Here is a 19199-nt window from a genome sequence, read left to right on the forward strand (position 1 = left end):
AGAAAGGGGCGGGACTAGTAGAATCAAAACCCCTTTAACACGGGATATATATACACCCCCATATCAGCTGATAGGAGAGCTAATGATCAGATCCACCAATCGGCGCCATAAAGACGTATCAGCCCTACCACATTTGTATTGGCACCTACTGCATTAATCCTCCTGTATGACATATTGCTTATTGCTCCCTGAACTCTCTGTTAGTCGCTTTGGAAAAAAACGTCTGCTAAATAACTAAATGTAAATCTGAAATAAGAGACACTTAAAAGGGTGCTTTGTGCTCCCTGTAATCGTTTGATATTTAAAAACATTCTTTTTTATGTCTATTTTGTTAAAGACATGGCTGTTAGTCGTGTTAAGGTTCAAACTGAATATAAATGTATAAGATAATTGTGTAGGTGGCGCACCTGTATTTTTCCAATTATGTCCTCTTAACTGTCACTATTGTCCTCATTAAATGAATTTCCTATCTAATTAAATTAGTGGGCACCTCACCGCATTTCTTAAGACGCCAAAAGCTGTTTTAAAGAGCCAGAAAGTCACTGTCGACTTGGTAAATTAACAGTTCCGGTGTGACATGTAACCAGAACACTGTCGTGTATGAAATATTGTCCTCAATGAGATGCGTTTGGAAATATATCGCCAAAATCCTGCATTTCAATCCAAGCCCGATGAGACCCAAATAATTCCCCTAATGGCCGGACATCTGTGCACTGTCACGACTCCTACTGTCCTCACTTTACGATCTGGACTGAAGCACATTTACATTATTATGATGCGACTGTTTTGAGGTAAGAGAAGCACACACTCTCTCATCACAATAAAGAAATGTTAAGTTTGGGATTTTTTGCGTGTTCGACTTCATGTGTGTGTTGTGCAGATCCACCCGCTTAACACACACGAGAGATATTCAAATAACTCCGGGGGTTCTGCGCAGCATTATCTCCGACAAAGCTAATATTTGAAAACATTTGAGTGGTAACACAGGTCTGTGATCGTGTCACCCGTATCGGACGGTTTGTTTCTTACAAAGAGAGGAGATAAAGGAGGAATTCAAAAAATTCATGTCATGAGTTAAAAAAAGTGCATTCCACGTCTAAGTCACAAACAGTCATTCTCCAAACAATTTTTTAAATCACATTTACATTTAGGCATATGGCAGACGCTTTGCGACCTACATTGCTTTATCCTAAACATTTTACATAGGTATTTGCAATCCCCTGAGAACGAACCCACAACCTAGCGTTGTTAAAGCGTTGTTAACGCACTGAGCTACAGGAAAGCCTTTAACTAATTCAACTTTAAAATGAAACGAAACGAAATAAATTTAAATTGCCATTAGAAGAAATGAAAACAGTCTTAAAAACGTAAATCTTGCTTTCATTTACATTTAAGCATTTGCCAGGTGCTTTTATCCAAAGCGACTTAAATTGCATTATACTTAGATTCGATGTAGGCCTATGTACAATACCTGGGATCGAACCCATGACTGACAAGTGGCCACGTTTACATGGACGTCAGTACTATAATTATTTGCCTTATTCTGAGTAAACTATTATTACGATTAAGGCGTTTACATGAGTTGCTTTAATTATACCCTTAATGTTCCCGATTAACATGTTACAATACATAGTTAGATTAATGACATACGTCATTACGTCTCTCTGACGCCATTCGACTTTCCCTCCATAATTTCACTTATAAACAAACAGTTCGTCTTCGCAATGGTACCACATCACGTTTTTAGTGTTTCATTTATTTTCTAGAATTGTTGGCATCTTTCTTGTTTCCCGCTCGCGCCAAAAATGTGCTTTCTTTTTTTGAAGGCATGTTGTTTGCCGTTAAACGAAACGGCTTTCCACTGTCGTGCGTGTGTAACTTGTCGCAATGTGCCACGAAAGTTCCTGCGCCAGTAATCATTTATCATTTATAGGATACAGGTGCTCCACCCCCACACAATTATTTTAGATATCTACATTCAGTGTCAAGTTGAACTGGACCAACAACCTTTTCCGCTCATTCTCCTTAATAACTACTTTCTGATAGAACAATCTTCCTAACTCTGTCTGATCAGCAAGAGAGACATAAAAGGGAACTTTGTGCTCAATATAATCAATTGATATATAAAAACCTTTTTTTATGTCTATTTTGTCAAGGACACGGCTGTTAGTCGTGTTAAGCTTCAAACTGAATAGTAATGTATAAGATGATTGTTTAGGTGGTGCACCTGTATTTGTCCAATTATTGAATTCAAGGTTATTAATATAGCGCTTTTCACAATTTACATTGTTCCAAAGCAGATTTACAGGAGCAAGAAGGTAAAACCATAGAAAGGTAAAACACAGCGCAGTGCATGGTGTTTATAGAACAAGCAAGATCATTCTAATAAATAAATAATTAAATAAATAAATGCAGTCTTCCTATGAGCATGCCAACACTGCCCTGCTGTGGCGAGAAACCAATGATTGATTGATGGGAGGAAAAAAACTATGGAAAACCAGGCTCAGGCTCAGCCGGGAGGACCAGATCCCCTCTGACGTGTCATAGCTGCACTCAGTGTCCACACAACTGTGTGTCAATCAAAGTAAGATGGGTTTTTTATGATCTGTTGGTCTTGTTTGACAGTTTATATTTTACGACTTTGTTGTTGTAGGCCAATCTCTGCAAGGAGTTTTCATCCTGCCGGCATGACACCCTGATGTTCTCACATCACTGTTTGAAACCTGACGGTTTTGTTTTTGATTTGAGAGAGATAATGGTTATGTGTTGTTTCATCTAAGAGATGAGAATAAAAAATAACAAAGGAATAACAAAACAAAAAAACTACTCAATATGTTCATCTTCAATTGTCATAGTTCTAAATTGTTTTATTCAATAAATGTTAACTGTCAGATGATATCTTAAGATCTATAAGAAGGATGGTGCTATCCCCTATAGTTCTAATCATGGGTTAAAATACAATTGTTTAGCGCTCCTTTCAAAATTCAAGATCTATTATTGTATTTGAAAAAAATGTAGAATAGTCCAATAACTTCTTGGCATCCTGTTGAGTAACAGAGTTGTAGGTAAGGATGTGTTTATGGTAATAAGTCGTTTTTGGGGGACTCAAACACCCCTACATCCACTTTTCACAGCTTAACTCATGAGACTGCATCAGACTGAGACTATAGTTTCTTTTTCATTTCAAACCTCTTGATCACTATTAATTCATGTTGTACATCTGATAGCAAAGAAGTCTAAACAGATAATGTTTCCATTTCACATTCTCTTCAGGTCTAAACTTGACACAAACAAAGTATAGGTTCTCAATCAACCCGGCGAGTTTTACATAATTGTGATCCTTTTCTTGTGTTGTATGCTTTTCACAGAATACAATTCACTTTCTAAAAGAAACCAACTGAAGGTATTAAAAGTAATTGCAAGAGAATGCCACTCTGCAAGTTTTTTAAGTACCACTGTATTTTCCTGTATGTGTTAAAAGCTTTTCAAGACAGATCTGATGACTTGTGTGCTGGATTGTGCAATAAACGTGATTGGTAAAATGTACAGTCAAGTCCATAAATATTGGGACATTGACACAATTCTAACAGTTCTGGCTCTATACACCACCACAATGGATTTCAAATGAAAACAACAAGATGTGCTTTAACTGCAGACTGTCAGCATTAATTTGAGGGTATTTACATCCAAATCAGTTGAATGGTGTAGGAACTACAACAGAGTGCATATGTGCCTCCCACTTGTTAAGGGACCAAAAGTAATGGGACAGAATAATAATCATAAATCAAACTTTCACTTTTTATTACTTGGTTGCAAATCCTTTGCAGTCAATTACAGTCTGAAGTCTGGAACGCATAGACATCACCAGACGCTGGGTTTCATACCTGGTGATGCTCTGCCAGGCCTCTGCTGCAACCGTATTCAGTTCCTGCTTGTTCTGTGGTGGTCTTTCCGTGGTTTTGACAAATGGGAAGTCCATGGGCACTACCCAATCCCAATCTTATGCGTTAATTAAATTAAAGATAGGTTTTCTAAATTACATTAACATTTAAGCATATGGCAGACGCTTTGCGACCTACATTGCTTTATCCTAAACATTTTACATAGGTATTTGCAATCCCCTGAGATCGAACCCACAACCATAGCGTTGTTAACACAATGCTCTTACCACTGAGCTACAGGAAGGCCTTTAAGTAATTCAACTTTAAAATGAAACGAAACGAAAAAAATTTAAATTGCCATTAAAAGAACTGAAAACAGTCTTAAAAACGTACATCTTGCTTTCATTTACATTTAAGCAGGTGCTTTTATCCAAAGCGACTTAAAGTGCATTATACTTAGATTCGATGTAGGCCTATGTACAATACCTGGGCTCGAACCCATGACTGACAAGTGGCCACGTTTACATGGACGTCAGTACTATAATTATTTGCCTTATTCTGAGTAAACTATTATTACGATTAAGGCGTTTACATGAGTTGCTTTAATTATACCTTTAATGTTCCCGTTTAACATGTTACAATACATAGTTCGATTAATGGCATACGTCATTACGTCTCTCTGACGCCATTCGACTTTCCCTCCATAATTTCACTTATAAACAAACAGTTCGTCTTCGCAATGGTACCACATCACGTTTTTAGTGTTTCATTTATTTTCTAGAATTGTTGGCATCTTTCTTGTTTCCCGCTCGGGCCAAAAATGTGCTTTCTTTTTTTGAAGGCATGTTGTTTGCCGTTAAACGAAACGGCTTTCCACTGTCGTGCGTGTGTAACTTGTCGCAATGTGCCACGAAAGTTCCTGCGCCAGTAATCATTTATCATTTATAGGATACAGGTGCTCCACCCCCACACAATTATTTTAGATATCTACATTCAGTGTCAAGTTGAACTGGACCAACAACCTTTTCCGCTCATTCTCCTTAATAACTACTTTCTGATAGAACAATCTTCCTAACTCTGTCTGATCAGCAAGAGAGACATAAAAGGGAACTTTGTGCTCAATATAATCAATTGATATATAAAAACCTTTTTTTATGTCTATTTTGTCAAGGACACGGCTGTTAGTCGTGTTAAGCTTCAAACTGAATAGTAATGTATAAGATGATTGTTTAGGTGGTGCACCTGTATTTGTCCAATTATTGAATTCAAGGTTATTAATATAGCGCTTTTCACAATTTACATTGTTCCAAAGCAGATTTACAGGAGCAAGAAGGTAAAACCATAGAAAGGTAAAACACAGCGCAGTGCATGGTGTTTATAGAACAAGCAAGATCATTCTAATAAATAAATAATTAAATAAATAAATGCAGTCTTCCTATGAGCATGCCAACACTGCCCTGCTGTGGCGAGAAACCAATGATTGATTGATGGGAGGAAAAAAACTATGGAAAACCAGGCTCAGGCTCAGCCGGGAGGACCAGATCCCCTCTGACGTGTCATAGCTGCACTCAGTGTCCACACAACTGTGTGTCAATCAAAGTAAGATGGGTTTTTTATGATCTGTTGGTCTTGTTTGACAGTTTATATTTTACGACTTTGTTGTTGTAGGCCAATCTCTGCAAGGAGTTTTCATCCTGCCGGCATGACACCCTGATGTTCTCACATCACTGTTTGAAACCTGACGGTTTTGTTTTTGATTTGAGAGAGATAATGGTTATGTGTTGTTTCATCTAAGAGATGAGAATAAAAAATAACAAAGGAATAACAAAACAAAAAAACTACTCAATATGTTCATCTTCAATTGTCATAGTTCTAAATTGTTTTATTCAATAAATGTTAACTGTCAGATGATATCTTAAGATCTATAAGAAGGATGGTGCTATCCCCTATAGTTCTAATCATGGGTTAAAATACAATTGTTTAGCGCTCCTTTCAAAATTCAAAATCTATTATTGTATTTGAAAAAAAATGTAGAATAGTCCAATAACTTCTTGGCATCCTGTTGAGTAACAACAGCGGGGTTTTAAATGCAGCTTCTGTTAATAGAGTTGTAAGGATGTGTTTATGGTAATAAGTCGTTTTTGGGGGACTCAAACACCCCTACATCCACTTTTCACAGCTTAACTCATGAGACTGCATCAGACTGAGACTATAGTTTCTTTTTCATTTCAAACCTCTTGATCACTATTAATTCATGTTGTACATCTGATAGCAAAGAAGTCTAAACAGATAATGTTTCCATTTCACATTCTCTTCAGGTCTAAACTTGACACAAACAAAGTATAGGTTCTCAATCAACCCGGCGAGTTTTACATAATTGTGATCCTTTTCTTGTGTTGTATGCTTTTCACAGAATACAATTCACTTTCTAAAAGAAACCAACTGAAGGTATTAAAAGTAATTGCAAGAGAATGCCACTCTGCAAGTTTTTTAAGTACCACTGTATTTTCCTGTATGTGTTAAAAGCTTTTCAAGACAGATCTGATGACTTGTGTGCTGGATTGTGCAATAAACGTGATTGGTAAAATGTACAGTCAAGTCCATAAATATTGGGACATTGACACAATTCTAACAGTTCTCGCTCTATACACCACCACAATGGATTTCAAATGAAAACAACAAGATGTGCTTTAACTGCAGACTGTCAGCATTAATTTGAGGGTATTTACATCCAAATCAGTTGAATGGTGTAGGAACTACAACAGAGTGCATATGTGCCTCCCACTTGTTAAGGGACCAAAAGTAATGGGACAGAATAATAATCATAAATCAAACTTTCACTTTTTATTACTTGGTTGCAAATCCTTTGCAGTCAATTACAGTCTGAAGTCTGGAACGCATAGACATCACCAGACGCTGGGTTTCATACCTGGTGATGCTCTGCCAGGCCTCTGCTGCAACCGTATTCAGTTCCTGCTTGTTCTGTGGTGGTCTTTCCGTGGTTTTGACAAATGGGAAGTCCATGGGCACTACCCAATCCCAATCTTATGCGTTAATTAAATTAAAGATAGGTTTTCTAAATTACATTAACATTTAAGCATATGGCAGACGCTTTGCGACCTACATTGCTTTATCCTAAACATTTTACATAGGTATTTGCAATCCCCTGAGATCGAACCCACAACCATAGCGTTGTTAACACAATGCTCTTACCACTGAGCTACAGGAAGGCCTTTAAGTAATTCAACTTTAAAATGAAACGAAACGAAAAAAATTTAAATTGCCATTAAAAGAACTGAAAACAGTCTTAAAAACGTACATCTTGCTTTCATTTACATTTAAGCAGGTGCTTTTATCCAAAGCGACTTAAAGTGCATTATACTTAGATTCGATGTAGGCCTATGTACAATACCTGGGCTCGAACCCATGACTGACAAGTGGCCACGTTTACATGGACGTCAGTACTATAATTATTTGCCTTATTCTGAGTAAACTATTATTACGATTAAGGCGTTTACATGAGTTGCTTTAATTATACCTTTAATGTTCCCGTTTAACATGTTACAATACATAGTTCGATTAATGGCATACGTCATTACGTCTCTCTGACGCCATTCGACTTTCCCTCCATAATTTCACTTATAAACAAACAGTTCGTCTTCGCAATGGTACCACATCACGTTTTTAGTGTTTCATTTATTTTCTAGAATTGTTGGCATCTTTCTTGTTTCCCGCTCGGTAAAAAAAATTGCTTTCTTTTTTTGAAGGCATGTTGTTTGCCGTTAAACGAAACGGCTTTCCACAGTCGTGCGTGTGTAACTTGTCGCAATGTGCCACGAAAGTTCCTGCGCCAGTAATAGTGCGATTATGTTGTGTACATGTCTATACAACACTTCGAAAATGCGACTAAAAATCGGAGTTCTCCACCCGTCTTAATTCGATTTGTGTTTACTACGATTATGAGTTTAGACGGATTTAGTTGATCAAAAAGCTATTTTGAAATCGTCTATTCTAATTCAGAGTATTGTTTAATCGTGTTAATATCGGATTATTGTTATCCGTGAAAACGTGGTTTAATGGAATCATGCGTTCAAACTGTGCCTGAGTAAACACCCGCAGCACAAACAAAAATACTCCAAACATTTTTCCATCATTTAACGAAAAATGTATGTTTTAATTTTTAATAATTGCTTTAAAAATATATTTTTTTAATTTGCTTTTGTGACTTCTTTTTAATTTACTTTTAATATTATATTTTTTGTGTGTGTTATGTCATCTGGTTGTATAGCTTGTTCATTGTCTGTAGAACATGAGTGCTCAAGAAGGCCTCGTTTGTGATATCTTTTTATTTCATTTTATTTCAGTGTGTTTTAAACAATAATTTATTACTTTTTTATTAATAAACTGATTAGACATTTTAGATACATTGCACCAACCATTTATACATACTCCCAGTCTACCGCAGTAAATATGCACATTTGTACATATTAAAATTAACTAGATAACAACAATTAATTTAATGAATTATCTGCAAATGTGGAATCAAGCTTGGTTCCAAAGAACTTCATTCTAAAGGAAAATTGGATGATCTTCTTATTACAATTACTATTTATTTTCCAAAAGATACATGCTATTTATACAGAATGAACTCTTTTTTTAATTCATCCCTTCCCCAACAACACAAAACACACTGCATAGAGAATCTGCTGATTAATATTCTATGATGGCATCAGTTATGGCGACATCATCTCCAACGTCCGCTGTGATTTTTTTGCCCACCAGATTGAAGATGTTCTCTGGTGCCACACCAGGCGGTTCCGCCACTTTTACTGCCAGCATGTCTAGAGATAATGTCACACCCTTGCGGAGCGGCCTCCGGGCGACAACAGACTTCCCCAACTGCACCAACAATAGCAGTTTTATTTACATTCTGTTATTTTTCATCATTAGAATCTTTTAGATCTTTTAAAATCCTTCATGAAATCTGACCTTGCTGTGACAAGAAGCTTCACAGGGCAGCATCTGTTTGACTGGTGAACCCATGGCCATCTCTACAGTCCTGATGGCTTTCACCAGTTCTGCAAGCTCGGCCGGCTCCAGCGAGGCTGCGTGGTCACTGCCTTTCCAGGTCTTGTCCAGGGTCACATGACGCTCCAAGACCTTTGCCCCCAGTGCCACTGCAGCCACAGACACAAGGATGCCCGTCTCATGTCCAGAGTAACCAATCGGAATGTCCGGAAACTCCTTCTGGAACGCCTACATTTAAAACACAACTACATCACTAATATTTATTTATTTATTCATTCGTTTGAAATCAGATGAGTCAAGGGGTTGGGTTAGCAGAAGGGGTGGATCTCTTACAGGAATCAAACTGAGATTGATGTGCTCTGTCGGCAGTGGATAAGCGCTGGTGCACTGCAGGAAGGAAAAGTTGGGATTGTGCTTCTTCACTGTTTGATAAACACAGCACATAGTTTCCATCGACTGCATACCGCTGGAGATCACCATGGGACGACCTGCAGAAATACAACAGCTCAAACACAGACAAAGATGCTTCTGAAGGAAATGAGGTACATATTTTAGTCTTCAAATTTCATTGTGCCTGAAATTATGACAGTACGATGGGTGTTAAACTGCAGCCAGTGAGTGTCAGGTGTGACTTTCACCGTTTTTGGCAGTTTTCTCCAGGTATGGTATGTTGTTTGTGTCAGCTGAGGCCACTTTGAAAAACGGCACGTTTATCTCGTGAAGAAATTCTACAGCCATCTGATAGAAGCAGAACATTGAATATTTATCATTTATGTTTATCTACATATGTAAAAACATAAAACATTACTATCTGTGCATGATGAAATATTTCACCTCGTCCATCCCTGATGCTGTAAAGAAGATCCCGATGTCATCTGCGTAGCGCTGCAGTTCTCTGTACTGCTGGTGACTGAATTCCAGGTGACGCTTGTGAGCTCCATAGGTTGGGCCCCAGGCGTGAGGGGACGTGTAAGGACGCTCTAAAGCATGTTTTGTGAATCTGTGCTCGATCTCGCTCTTCTGAAACTTCACACAGTCAGCACCACAGTCCTACATGACAGCACAACCAAAGAAAAAGAGAGAGAGAGAGAGAGAGAGACAGTGAAACAATTCTGCCGTATTAAATTATGAGCAGAAACTCTTCTTTAATGTCAGACAAAGATTTATATGTCCGTCTGTCTATCACTCAGAGCAACCATCAGTATGACACCATATCATCCAAATGTATGCTTTCACATGGTTAAACTTATGTGATGACCTTACCTTTGACATTTGGATCATTTTTTTGGCAATCTCGATGTCGCCTTGATGGTTTTGGCCGATTTCAGCGATGATGAAACAGGGGCTGGAGCCCCCGATTCTTCTTCCAGGACAGAGTTCAAACTCAGAAGTCATTTTAGAGATGTCTCTGTAGAAGATGTTTAAGTTCAAGTTCAACTTTAGAGGTTTCAGGTAATCACGCCAGTGAGTAAAGGGGCCGTGTAAAGGGATGCAACATCATTTATAGGATACAGGTGCTCCACCCCCACACAATTATTTTAGATATTTACATTCAGTGTCAAGTTGAACTGGACCAACAACCTTTTCCGCTCATTCTCCTTAATAACTACTTTCTGATAGAACAATCTTCCTAACTCTGTCTGATCAGCAAGAGAGACATAAAAGGGAACTTTGTGCTCAATATAATCAATTGATATATAAAAACCTTTTTTTATGTCTATTTTGTCAAGGACACGGCTGTTAGTCGTGTTAAGCTTCAAACTGAATAGTAATGTATAAGATGATTGTTTAGGTGGTGCACCTGTATTTGTCCAATTATTGAATTCAAGGTTATTAATATAGCGCTTTTCACAATTTACATTGTTCCAAAGCAGATTTACAGGAGCAAGAAGGTAAAACCACAGAAAGGTAAAACACAGCGCAGTGCATGGTGTTTATAGAACAAGCAAGATCATTCTAATAAATAAATAATTAAATAAATAAATGCAGTCTTCCTATGAGCATGCCAACACTGCCCTGCTGTGGCGAGAAACCAATGATTGATTGATGGGGGGAAAAAAACTATGGAAAACCAGGCTCAGGCTCACCCGGGAGGACCAGATCCCCTCTGACGTGTCATAGCTGCACTCAGTGTCCACACAACTGTGTGTCAATCAAAGTAAGATGGGTTTTTTATGATCTGTTGGTCTTGTTTGACAGTTTATATTTTACGACTTTGTTGTTGTAGGCCAATCTCTGCAAGGAGTTTTCATCCTGTGGCATGACACCCTGATGTTCTCACATCACTGTTTGAAACCTGACGGTTTTGTTTTTGATTTGAGAGAGATAATGGTTATGTGTTGTTTCATCTAAGAGATGAGAATAAAAAATAACAAAGGAATAACAAAACAAAAAAACTACTCAATATGTTCATCTTCAATTGTCATAGTTCTAAATTGTTTTATTCAATAAATGTTAAGTGTCAGATGATATCTTAAGATCTATAAGAAGGATGGTGCTATCCCCTATAGTTCTAATCATGGGTTAAAATACAATTGTTTAGCGCTCCTTTCAAAATTCAAAATCTATTATTGTATTTGAAAAAAAATGTAGAGTAGTCCAATAACTTCTTGGCATCCTGTTGAGTAACAACAGCGGGGTTTTAAATGCAGCTTCTGTTAATAGAGTTGTAAGGATGTGTTTATGGTAATAAGTCGTTTTTGGGGGACTCAAACACCCCTACATCCACTTTTCACAGCTTAACTCATGAGACTGCATCAGACTGAGACTATAGTTTCTTTTTCATTTCAAACCTCTTGATCACTTTTAATTCATGTTGTACATCTGAGAGCAAAGAAGTCTAAACAGATAATGTTTCCATTTCACATTCTCTTCAGGTCTAAACTTGACACAAACAAAGTATAAGTTCTCAATCAACCGGGCGAGTTTTCATAATTGTGATCCTTTTCTTGTGTTGTATGCTTTTCACAGAATACAATTCACTTTCTAAAAGAAACCAACTGAAGGTATTAAAAGTAATTGCAAGAGAATGCCACTCTGCAAGTTTTTTAAGTACCACTGTATTTTCCTGTATGTGTTAAAAGCTTGTCCAGACAGATCTGATGACTTGTGTGCTGGATTGTGCAATAAACGTGATTGGTAAAATGTACAGTCAAGTCCATAAATATTGGGACATTGACACAATTCTAACAGTTTTGGCTCTATACACCACCACAATGGATTTCAAATGAAAACAACAAGACGTGCTTTAACTGCAGACTGTCAGCATTAATTTGAGGGTATTTACATCCAAATCAGTTGAATGGTGTAGGAACTACAACAGTTTGCATATGTGCCTCCCACTTGTTAAGGGACCAAAAGTAATGGGACAGAATAATAATCATAAATCAAACTTTCACTTTTTAATACTTGGTTGCAAATCCTTTGCAGTCAATTACAGTCTGAAGTCTGGAACGCATAGACATCACCAGACGCTGGGTTTCATACCTGGTGATGCTCTGCCAGGCCTCTACTGCAACCTACTGCAATGGAGATGGTGGTCTAGTCGGTTAAACCACTGAACTGGTAAATCAAAGGTTGCTGGTTCGATCCCAGCAGCCACCACCAGTGTGTCCTTGAGCGAGACACTTTACTCCATGTTGCTCCAGGGGGATTGTCCCTGTAATAAGTCCCTCGACTGTAAGTCGCTTTGGATAAAAGCGTCTGCCAAATGACTAAATGTAAATGTAATGAAACCGTCTTCAGTTCCTGCTTGTTCTGTGGTGGTCTTTCCGTGGTTTCGACAAATGGGAAGTCCATGGGCACTACCCAATCCCAATCTTACGCGTTAATTAAATTAAAGATAGGTTTTCTAAATTACTAGTTTTCTAAATAACATTAACATTTAGGCAAATGGCAGACGCTTTGCGACCTACATTGCTTTATCCTAAACATTTTACATAGGTATTTGCAATACCCTGAGATCGAACCCACAACCTAGCGTTGTTAACGCAATGCTCTTACCACTGAGCTACAGGAAAGCCATTAACTAATTTAACATTTAAAATGAAAAGAAATACATTTAAATTGCCATTAAAAAAACTGAAAACAGTCTTAAAAACGTACATGTTGCTTTCATTTACATTTAAGCAGGTGCTTTTATCCAAATCGACTTAAAGTGCATTATACTTAGATTCGAAGTAGGCCTATGTGCAATACCTGGGATCGAACCCATGACTGACAAGTGGCCACGTTTACATGGACGTCAGTACTATAATTATTTGCCTTATTCTGAGTAAACTATTATTACGATTAAGGCGTTTACATGAGTTGCTTTAATTATACCCTTAATGTTCCCGTTTAACATGTTACAATACATAGTTAGATTAATGGCATACGTCATTACGTCTCTCTGACGCCATTCGACTTTCCCTCCATAATTTCACTTATAAACAAACAGTTCGTCTTCGCAATGGTACCACATCACGGCTTTAGTGTTTCATTTATTTTCTAGAATTGTTGGCATCTTTCTTGTTTCCCGCTCGCGCCAAAAATGTGCTTTCTTTTTTTGAAGGCATGTTGTTTGCCGTTAAACGAAACGGCTTTCCACTGTCGTGCGTGTGTAACTTGTCGCAATGTGCCACGAAAGTTCCTGCGCCAGTAATAGTGCGATTATGTTGTGTACATGTCTATACAACACTTCGAAAATGCGACTAAAATCGGAATTCTCCACCCGTCTTAATTCGATTTGTGTTTACTACGATTATGAGTTTAGACGGATTAAATTGATCAAAAAGCTCTGTTTACATCCTCCATTCTAATTCAGAGTATTGTTTAATCGTGTTAATATCGGATTATTGTTGTCCGTGTAAACGTGGTTTAATGGAATCATGCATTCAAACTGTGCCTGAGTAAACACCCGCAGCACAAACAAAAATACTCCAAACATTTATCCATCATTTAACGAAAAATGTAAGTTTGAATTTTTAATAATTGCTTTACAAATATATATTTTTAATTTGCTTTTAATATTATATTTTTTGTGTGTGTTCTGTCATCTGGTGGTTTAGCTTGTTCATTGTCTGTAGAACATGAGTGCTCAAGAAGACCTTGTTTGTGATATCTTTTTATTTCATTTTTATTTCGGTGTATTTTAAACAATAATTTATTACTTTTTTATTAATAAACTGATTAGACATTTTACATACATTGCACCAACCATTTATACATACTCCCAGTTTATCGCAGTAAATATGCACATTTGTACATATTAAAATTAACTAGATAACAACAATTAATTTAATAAATTATCTGCAAATGTGGAATCAAGCTTGGTTCCAAAGAACTTCATTCTAAAGGAAAATTGGATGATCTTCTTATTACAATTAATATTTATTTTCCAAAAGATACATGCTATTTATACAGAATGAAATCTTTTTTTTTCATTTCATCCCTTCCCCAACAACACAAAACACACTGCATAGAGAATCTGGTGATTAATATTCTATGATGGCATCAGTTATGGCGACATCATCTCCAACGTCCGCTGAAATTTTTTTGCCCACCAGATTGAAGATGTTCTCTGGTGCCACACCATGCGGTTCAGCCACTTTTACTGCCAGCATGTCTAGAGATAATGTCACACCCTTGCGGAGCGGCCTCCGGGCGACCACAGACTTCCCCAACTGCACCAACAATAGCAGTTTTATTTACATTCTGTTATTTTTAATCATTAGAATCTTTTAGATCTTTTTAAAATCCTTCATGAAATCTGACCTTGCTGTGACAAGAAGCTTCACAGGGCAGCATCTGTTTGACTGGTGAACCCATGGCCATCTCTACAGTCCTGATGGCTTTCACCAGTTCTGCAAGCTCGGCCGGCTCCAGCGAGGCTGCGTGGTCACTGCCTTTCCAGGTCTTGTCCAGGGTCACATGACGCTCCAAGACCTTTGCCCCCAGTGCCACTGCAGCCACAGACACAAGGATGCCCGTCTCATGTCCAGAGTAACCAATCGGAATGTCCGGAAACTCCTTCTGGAACGCCTACATTTAAAACACAACTACATCACTAATATTTATTTATTTATTCATTCGTTTGAAATCAGATGAGTCAAGGGGTTGGGTTAGCAGAAGGGGTGCATCAAACTGAGATTGATGTGCTCTGTCGGCAGTGGATAAGCGCTGGTGCACTTAAAAACGTAAATCTTGCTTTCATTTACATTTAAGCATTTGCCAGGTGCTTTTATCCAAAGCGACTTAAATTGCATTATACTTAGATTCGATGTATGCCTATGTGCAATACCTGGGATCGAACCCATGACTGACAAGTGGCCACGTTTACATGGACGTCAGTACTATAATTATTTGCCTTATTCTGAGTAAACTATTATTACGATTAAGGCGTTTACATGAGTTGCTTTAATTATACCCTTAATGTTCCCGATTAACATGTTACAATACATTGTTAGATATGGCATACGTCATTACATCTCTCTGACGCCATTCGACTTTCCCTCCATAATTTCACTTATAAACAAACAGTTCGTCTTCGCCATGGTACCACATCACGTTTTTAGTGTTTCATTTAATTTCTAGATCTGTTGGCATCTTTCTTGTTTCCCGCTCGCGCCAAAAATGTGCTTTCTTTTTTTGAAGGCATGTTGTTTGCCGTTAAACGAAACGGCTTTCCACTGTCGTGCGTGTGTAACTTGTCGCAATGTGCCACGAAAGTTCCTGCGCCAGTAATAGTGCGATTATGTTGTGTACATGTCTATACAACACTTCGAAAATGCGACTAAAATCGGAGTTCTCCACCCGTCTTAATTCGATTTGTGTTTACTACGATTATGAGTTTAGACGGATTAAGTTGATCAAAAAGCTCTGTTTACATCCTCCATTCTAATTCAGAGTATTGTTTAATCGTGTTAATATCGGATTATTGTTGTCCGTGTAAACGTGGTTTAATGGAATCATGCGTTCAAACTGTGCCACAGCCTGCCTGAGTAAACACCCGCAGCACAAACAAAAATACTCCAAACATTTATCCATCATTTAACGAAAAATGTAAGTTTGAATTTTTAATAATTGCTTTAAAATATATATTTTTTTATTTGCTTTTGTGACTTCTTTTTAATTTACTTTTAATATTATATTTTTTGTGTGTGTTCTGTCATCTGGTGGTTTAGCTTGTTCATTGTCTGTAGAACATGGGTGCTCAAGAAGGCCTTGTTTGTGATATCTTTTTATTTCATTTTTATTTCGGTGTATTTTAAACAATAATTTATTACTTTTTGATTAATAAACTGATTAGACATTTTACATACATTGCACCAACCATTTATACATACTCCCAGTTTATCGCAGTAAATATGCACATTTGTACATATTAAAATTAACTAGATAACAACAATTCATTTAATTAATTATCTGCAAATGTGGAATCAAGCTTGGTTCCAAAGAACTTCATTCTAAAGGAAAATTGGATGATCTTCTTATTACAATTACTATTTATTTTCCAAAAGATACATGCTATTTATACAGAATGAACTCTTTTTTTTAATTCATCCCTTCCCCAACAACACAAAACACACTACATAGAGAATCTGGTGATTAATATTCTATGATGGCATCAGTTATGGCGACATCATCTCCAACGTCCGCTGTGATTTTTTTGCCCACCAGATTGAAGATGTTCTCTGGTGCCACACCATGCGGTTCAGCCACTTTTACTGCCAGCATGTCGAGAGATAACGTCACACCCTTGCGGAGCGGCCTCCGGGCGACCACAGACTTCCCCAACTGCACCAACAATAGCAGTTTTATTTACATTCTGTTATTTTTAATCATTAGAATCTTTTAGATCTTTTTAAAATCCTTCATGAAATCTGACCTTGCTGTGACAAGAAGCTTCACAGGGCAGCATCTGTTTGACTGGTGAACCCATGGCCATCTCTACAGTCCTGATGGCTTTCACCAGTTCTGCAAGCTCCGCCGGCTCCAGCGAGGCTGCGTGGTCACTGCCTTTCCAGGTCTTGTCCAGGGTCACATGACGCTCCAAGACCTTTGCCCCCAGTGCCACTGCAGCCACAGACACAAGGATGCCCGTCTCATGTCCAGAGTAACCAATCGGAATGTCCGTAAACTCCTTCTGGAACGCCTACATTTAAAACACAACTACATCACTAATATTTATTTATTTATTCATTCGTTTGAAATCAGATGAGTCAAGGGGTTGGGTTAGCAGAAGGGGTGGATCTCTTACAGGAATCAAACTGAGATTGATGTGCTCTGTCGGCAGTGGATAAGCGCTGGTGCACTGCAGGAATGTGAAGTTGGGATTGTGCTTCTTCACTGTTTGATAAACACAGCGCATAGTTTCCATCGACTGCATACCGCTGGAGATCACCATGGGACGACCTGCAGAAATACAACAGCTCAAACACAGACAAAGACGCTTCTGAAGGAAATGAGGTATTTTTTATTCTTTAAATTTCATTGTGCCTGAAATTATGACAGTAAGATGGGTGTTAAACTGCAGCCAGTGAGTGTCAGGTGTGACTTTCACCGTTTTTGGCAGTTTTCTCCAGGTAAGGTATGTTGTTTGTGTCAGCTGAGGCCACTTTGAAAAACGGCACGTTTATCTCGTGAAGAAATTCTACAGCCATCTGATAGAAGCAGAACATTGAATATTTATCATTTATGTTTATCTACATATGTAGAAACATAAAACATTACTATCTGTGCATGATGAAATATTTCACCTCGTCCATCCCTGATGCTGTAAAGAAGATCCCGATGTCATCTGCGTAGCGCTGCAGTTCTCTGTACTGCTGGTGACTGAATTCCAGGTGACGCTTGTGAGCTCCATAGGTTGGGCCCCAGGCGTGAGGGGACGTGTAAGGACGCTCTAAAGCATGTTTTGTGAATCTGTGCTCAATTTCGCTCTTCTGAAACTTCACACAGTCAGCACCACAGTCCTACATGACAGCACAATCAAAGAAAAAGAGAGACAGAGAGAGACAGAGAGAGAGACAGTGAGAGAGACAGTGAATCAATTCTGCCGTATTAAATTAAGCTGAGCAGAAACTCTTCTTTAATGTCAGACAAATATTTATATGTCTGTCTGTCTATCACTCAGAGCAACCATCAGTTTGACACCATATCATCCAAATGTATGCTTTCACATGGTTAAACTTATGTGATGACCGTACCTTTGACATTTGGATCATTTTTTTGGCAATCTCGATGTCGCCTTGGTGGTTTTGGCCGATCTCAGCGATGATGAAACAGGGGCTGGAGCCCCCGATTCTTCTCCCAGGACAGAGTTCAAACTCAGAAGTCATTTTAGAGATGTCTCTGTAGAAGATGTTTAAGTTCAACGACAACTTTAGAGGTTTCAGGTAATGACGCCAGTGAGTAAAGGGGCCGTGTAAAGGGATGCGACATCATTTATAGGATACAGGTGCTCCACCCCCACACAATTATTTTAGATATTTACATTCAGTGTCAAGTTGAACAGGACAAACAACCTTTTCCGCTCATTCTCCTTAATAACTACTTTCTGATAGAACGATCTTCCTAACTCCGTCCGATCAACAAGAGAGACATAAAAGGGAACTTTGTGCTCAATATAATCAATTGATATATAAAAACCTTTTTTTATGTCTATTTTGTCAAGGACACGGCTGTTAGTCGTGTTAAGCTTCAAACTGAATAGTAATGTATAAGATGATTGTTTAGGTGGTCCACCTGTATTTGTCCAATTATTCAATTCAAGTTTATTAATATAGCGCTTTTCACAATTTACATTGTTCCAAAGCAGATTTAAAGGAGCAAGAAGGTAAAACCACAGAAAGGTAAAACATAGCGCAGTACATGGTGTTTATAGAACAAGCAAGATCATTCTAATAAATAAATAATTAAATAAATAAATGCAGTCTTCCTATGAGCATGCCAACACTGCCCTGCTGTGGCGAGAAATCAATGATTGATTGATGTGGGGGAAAAAACTATGGAAAACCAGGCTCAGGCTCAGCCGGGAGGACCAGATCCCCTCTGACGTGTCATAGCTGCACTCAGTGTCCACACAACTGTGTGTCAATCAAAGTAAGATGGGTTTTTTATGATCTGTTGGTCTTGTTTGACAGTTTATATTTTACGACTTTGTTGTTGTAGGCCAATCTCTGCAAGGAGTTTTCATCCTGCCGGCATGACACCCTGATGTTCTCACATCACAGTTTGAAACCTGACGGTTTTGTTTTTGATTTGAGAGAGATAATGGTTATGTGTTGTTTCATCTAAGAGATGAGAATA

The 19199-nt window shown here is 38.1% G+C and overlaps 2 protein-coding genes across 2 annotated transcripts; both read right to left on the reverse strand.

Moving 5' to 3' along the window:
* Positions 1-8335: 8335 nt before the first annotated feature.
* LOC130414375 (sialic acid synthase-like) lies at positions 8336-10360 on the reverse strand. Its single transcript, XM_056740237.1, has 6 exons — positions 10173-10360; positions 9744-9959; positions 9548-9647; positions 9243-9397; positions 8871-9137; positions 8336-8780 (listed from the first exon to the last, which is right to left on the reverse strand). The coding sequence occupies exons 1-6, from the start codon at positions 10302-10304 to the stop codon at positions 8592-8594; spliced, it is 1059 nt and encodes a 352-aa protein (XP_056596215.1). The 5' UTR covers positions 10305-10360; the 3' UTR covers positions 8336-8591.
* Positions 10361-16216: 5856 nt separating this feature from the next.
* Positions 16217-18288, reverse strand: LOC130414329 (sialic acid synthase-like). Its single transcript, XM_056740178.1, has 6 exons — positions 18098-18288; positions 17648-17863; positions 17452-17551; positions 17149-17303; positions 16777-17043; positions 16217-16685 (listed from the first exon to the last, which is right to left on the reverse strand). The coding sequence occupies exons 1-6, from the start codon at positions 18227-18229 to the stop codon at positions 16497-16499; spliced, it is 1059 nt and encodes a 352-aa protein (XP_056596156.1). The 5' UTR covers positions 18230-18288; the 3' UTR covers positions 16217-16496.
* Positions 18289-19199: the final 911 nt, after the last annotated feature.

The sequence above is a fragment of the Triplophysa dalaica genome, chromosome 24, assembly GCF_015846415.1.
Source record: "Triplophysa dalaica isolate WHDGS20190420 chromosome 24, ASM1584641v1, whole genome shotgun sequence".
Lineage (NCBI taxonomy): Eukaryota > Metazoa > Chordata > Actinopteri > Cypriniformes > Nemacheilidae > Triplophysa > Triplophysa dalaica.

What these genes read in the sequence shown, in the direction of transcription:
- LOC130414329 (XM_056740178.1), bottom strand. Translation starts at nt 18,229, where the DNA reads ATGACTTCTGAGTTTGAACTCTGTCCTGGGAGAAGAATCGGGGGCTCC. An exon ending in AAATGATCCAAATGTCAAAG is followed by an intron (nt 17,864 to 18,097) that starts GTACGGTCATCA and finishes GCTGTCATGTAG; the next exon opens with GACTGTGGTGCTGACTGTGT. An exon ending in CAGCATCAGGGATGGACGAG is followed by an intron (nt 17,552 to 17,647) that starts GTGAAATATTTC and finishes TGCTTCTATCAG; the next exon opens with ATGGCTGTAGAATTTCTTCA.
- LOC130414375 (XM_056740237.1), bottom strand. Translation starts at nt 10,304, where the DNA reads ATGACTTCTGAGTTTGAACTCTGTCCTGGAAGAAGAATCGGGGGCTCC. An exon ending in GGAGAAAACTGCCAAAAACG is followed by an intron (nt 9,398 to 9,547) that starts GTGAAAGTCACA and finishes GTATTTCTGCAG; the next exon opens with GTCGTCCCATGGTGATCTCC. An exon ending in TCAATCTCAGTTTGATTCCT is followed by an intron (nt 9,138 to 9,242) that starts GTAAGAGATCCA and finishes TTTTAAATGTAG; the next exon opens with GCGTTCCAGAAGGAGTTTCC.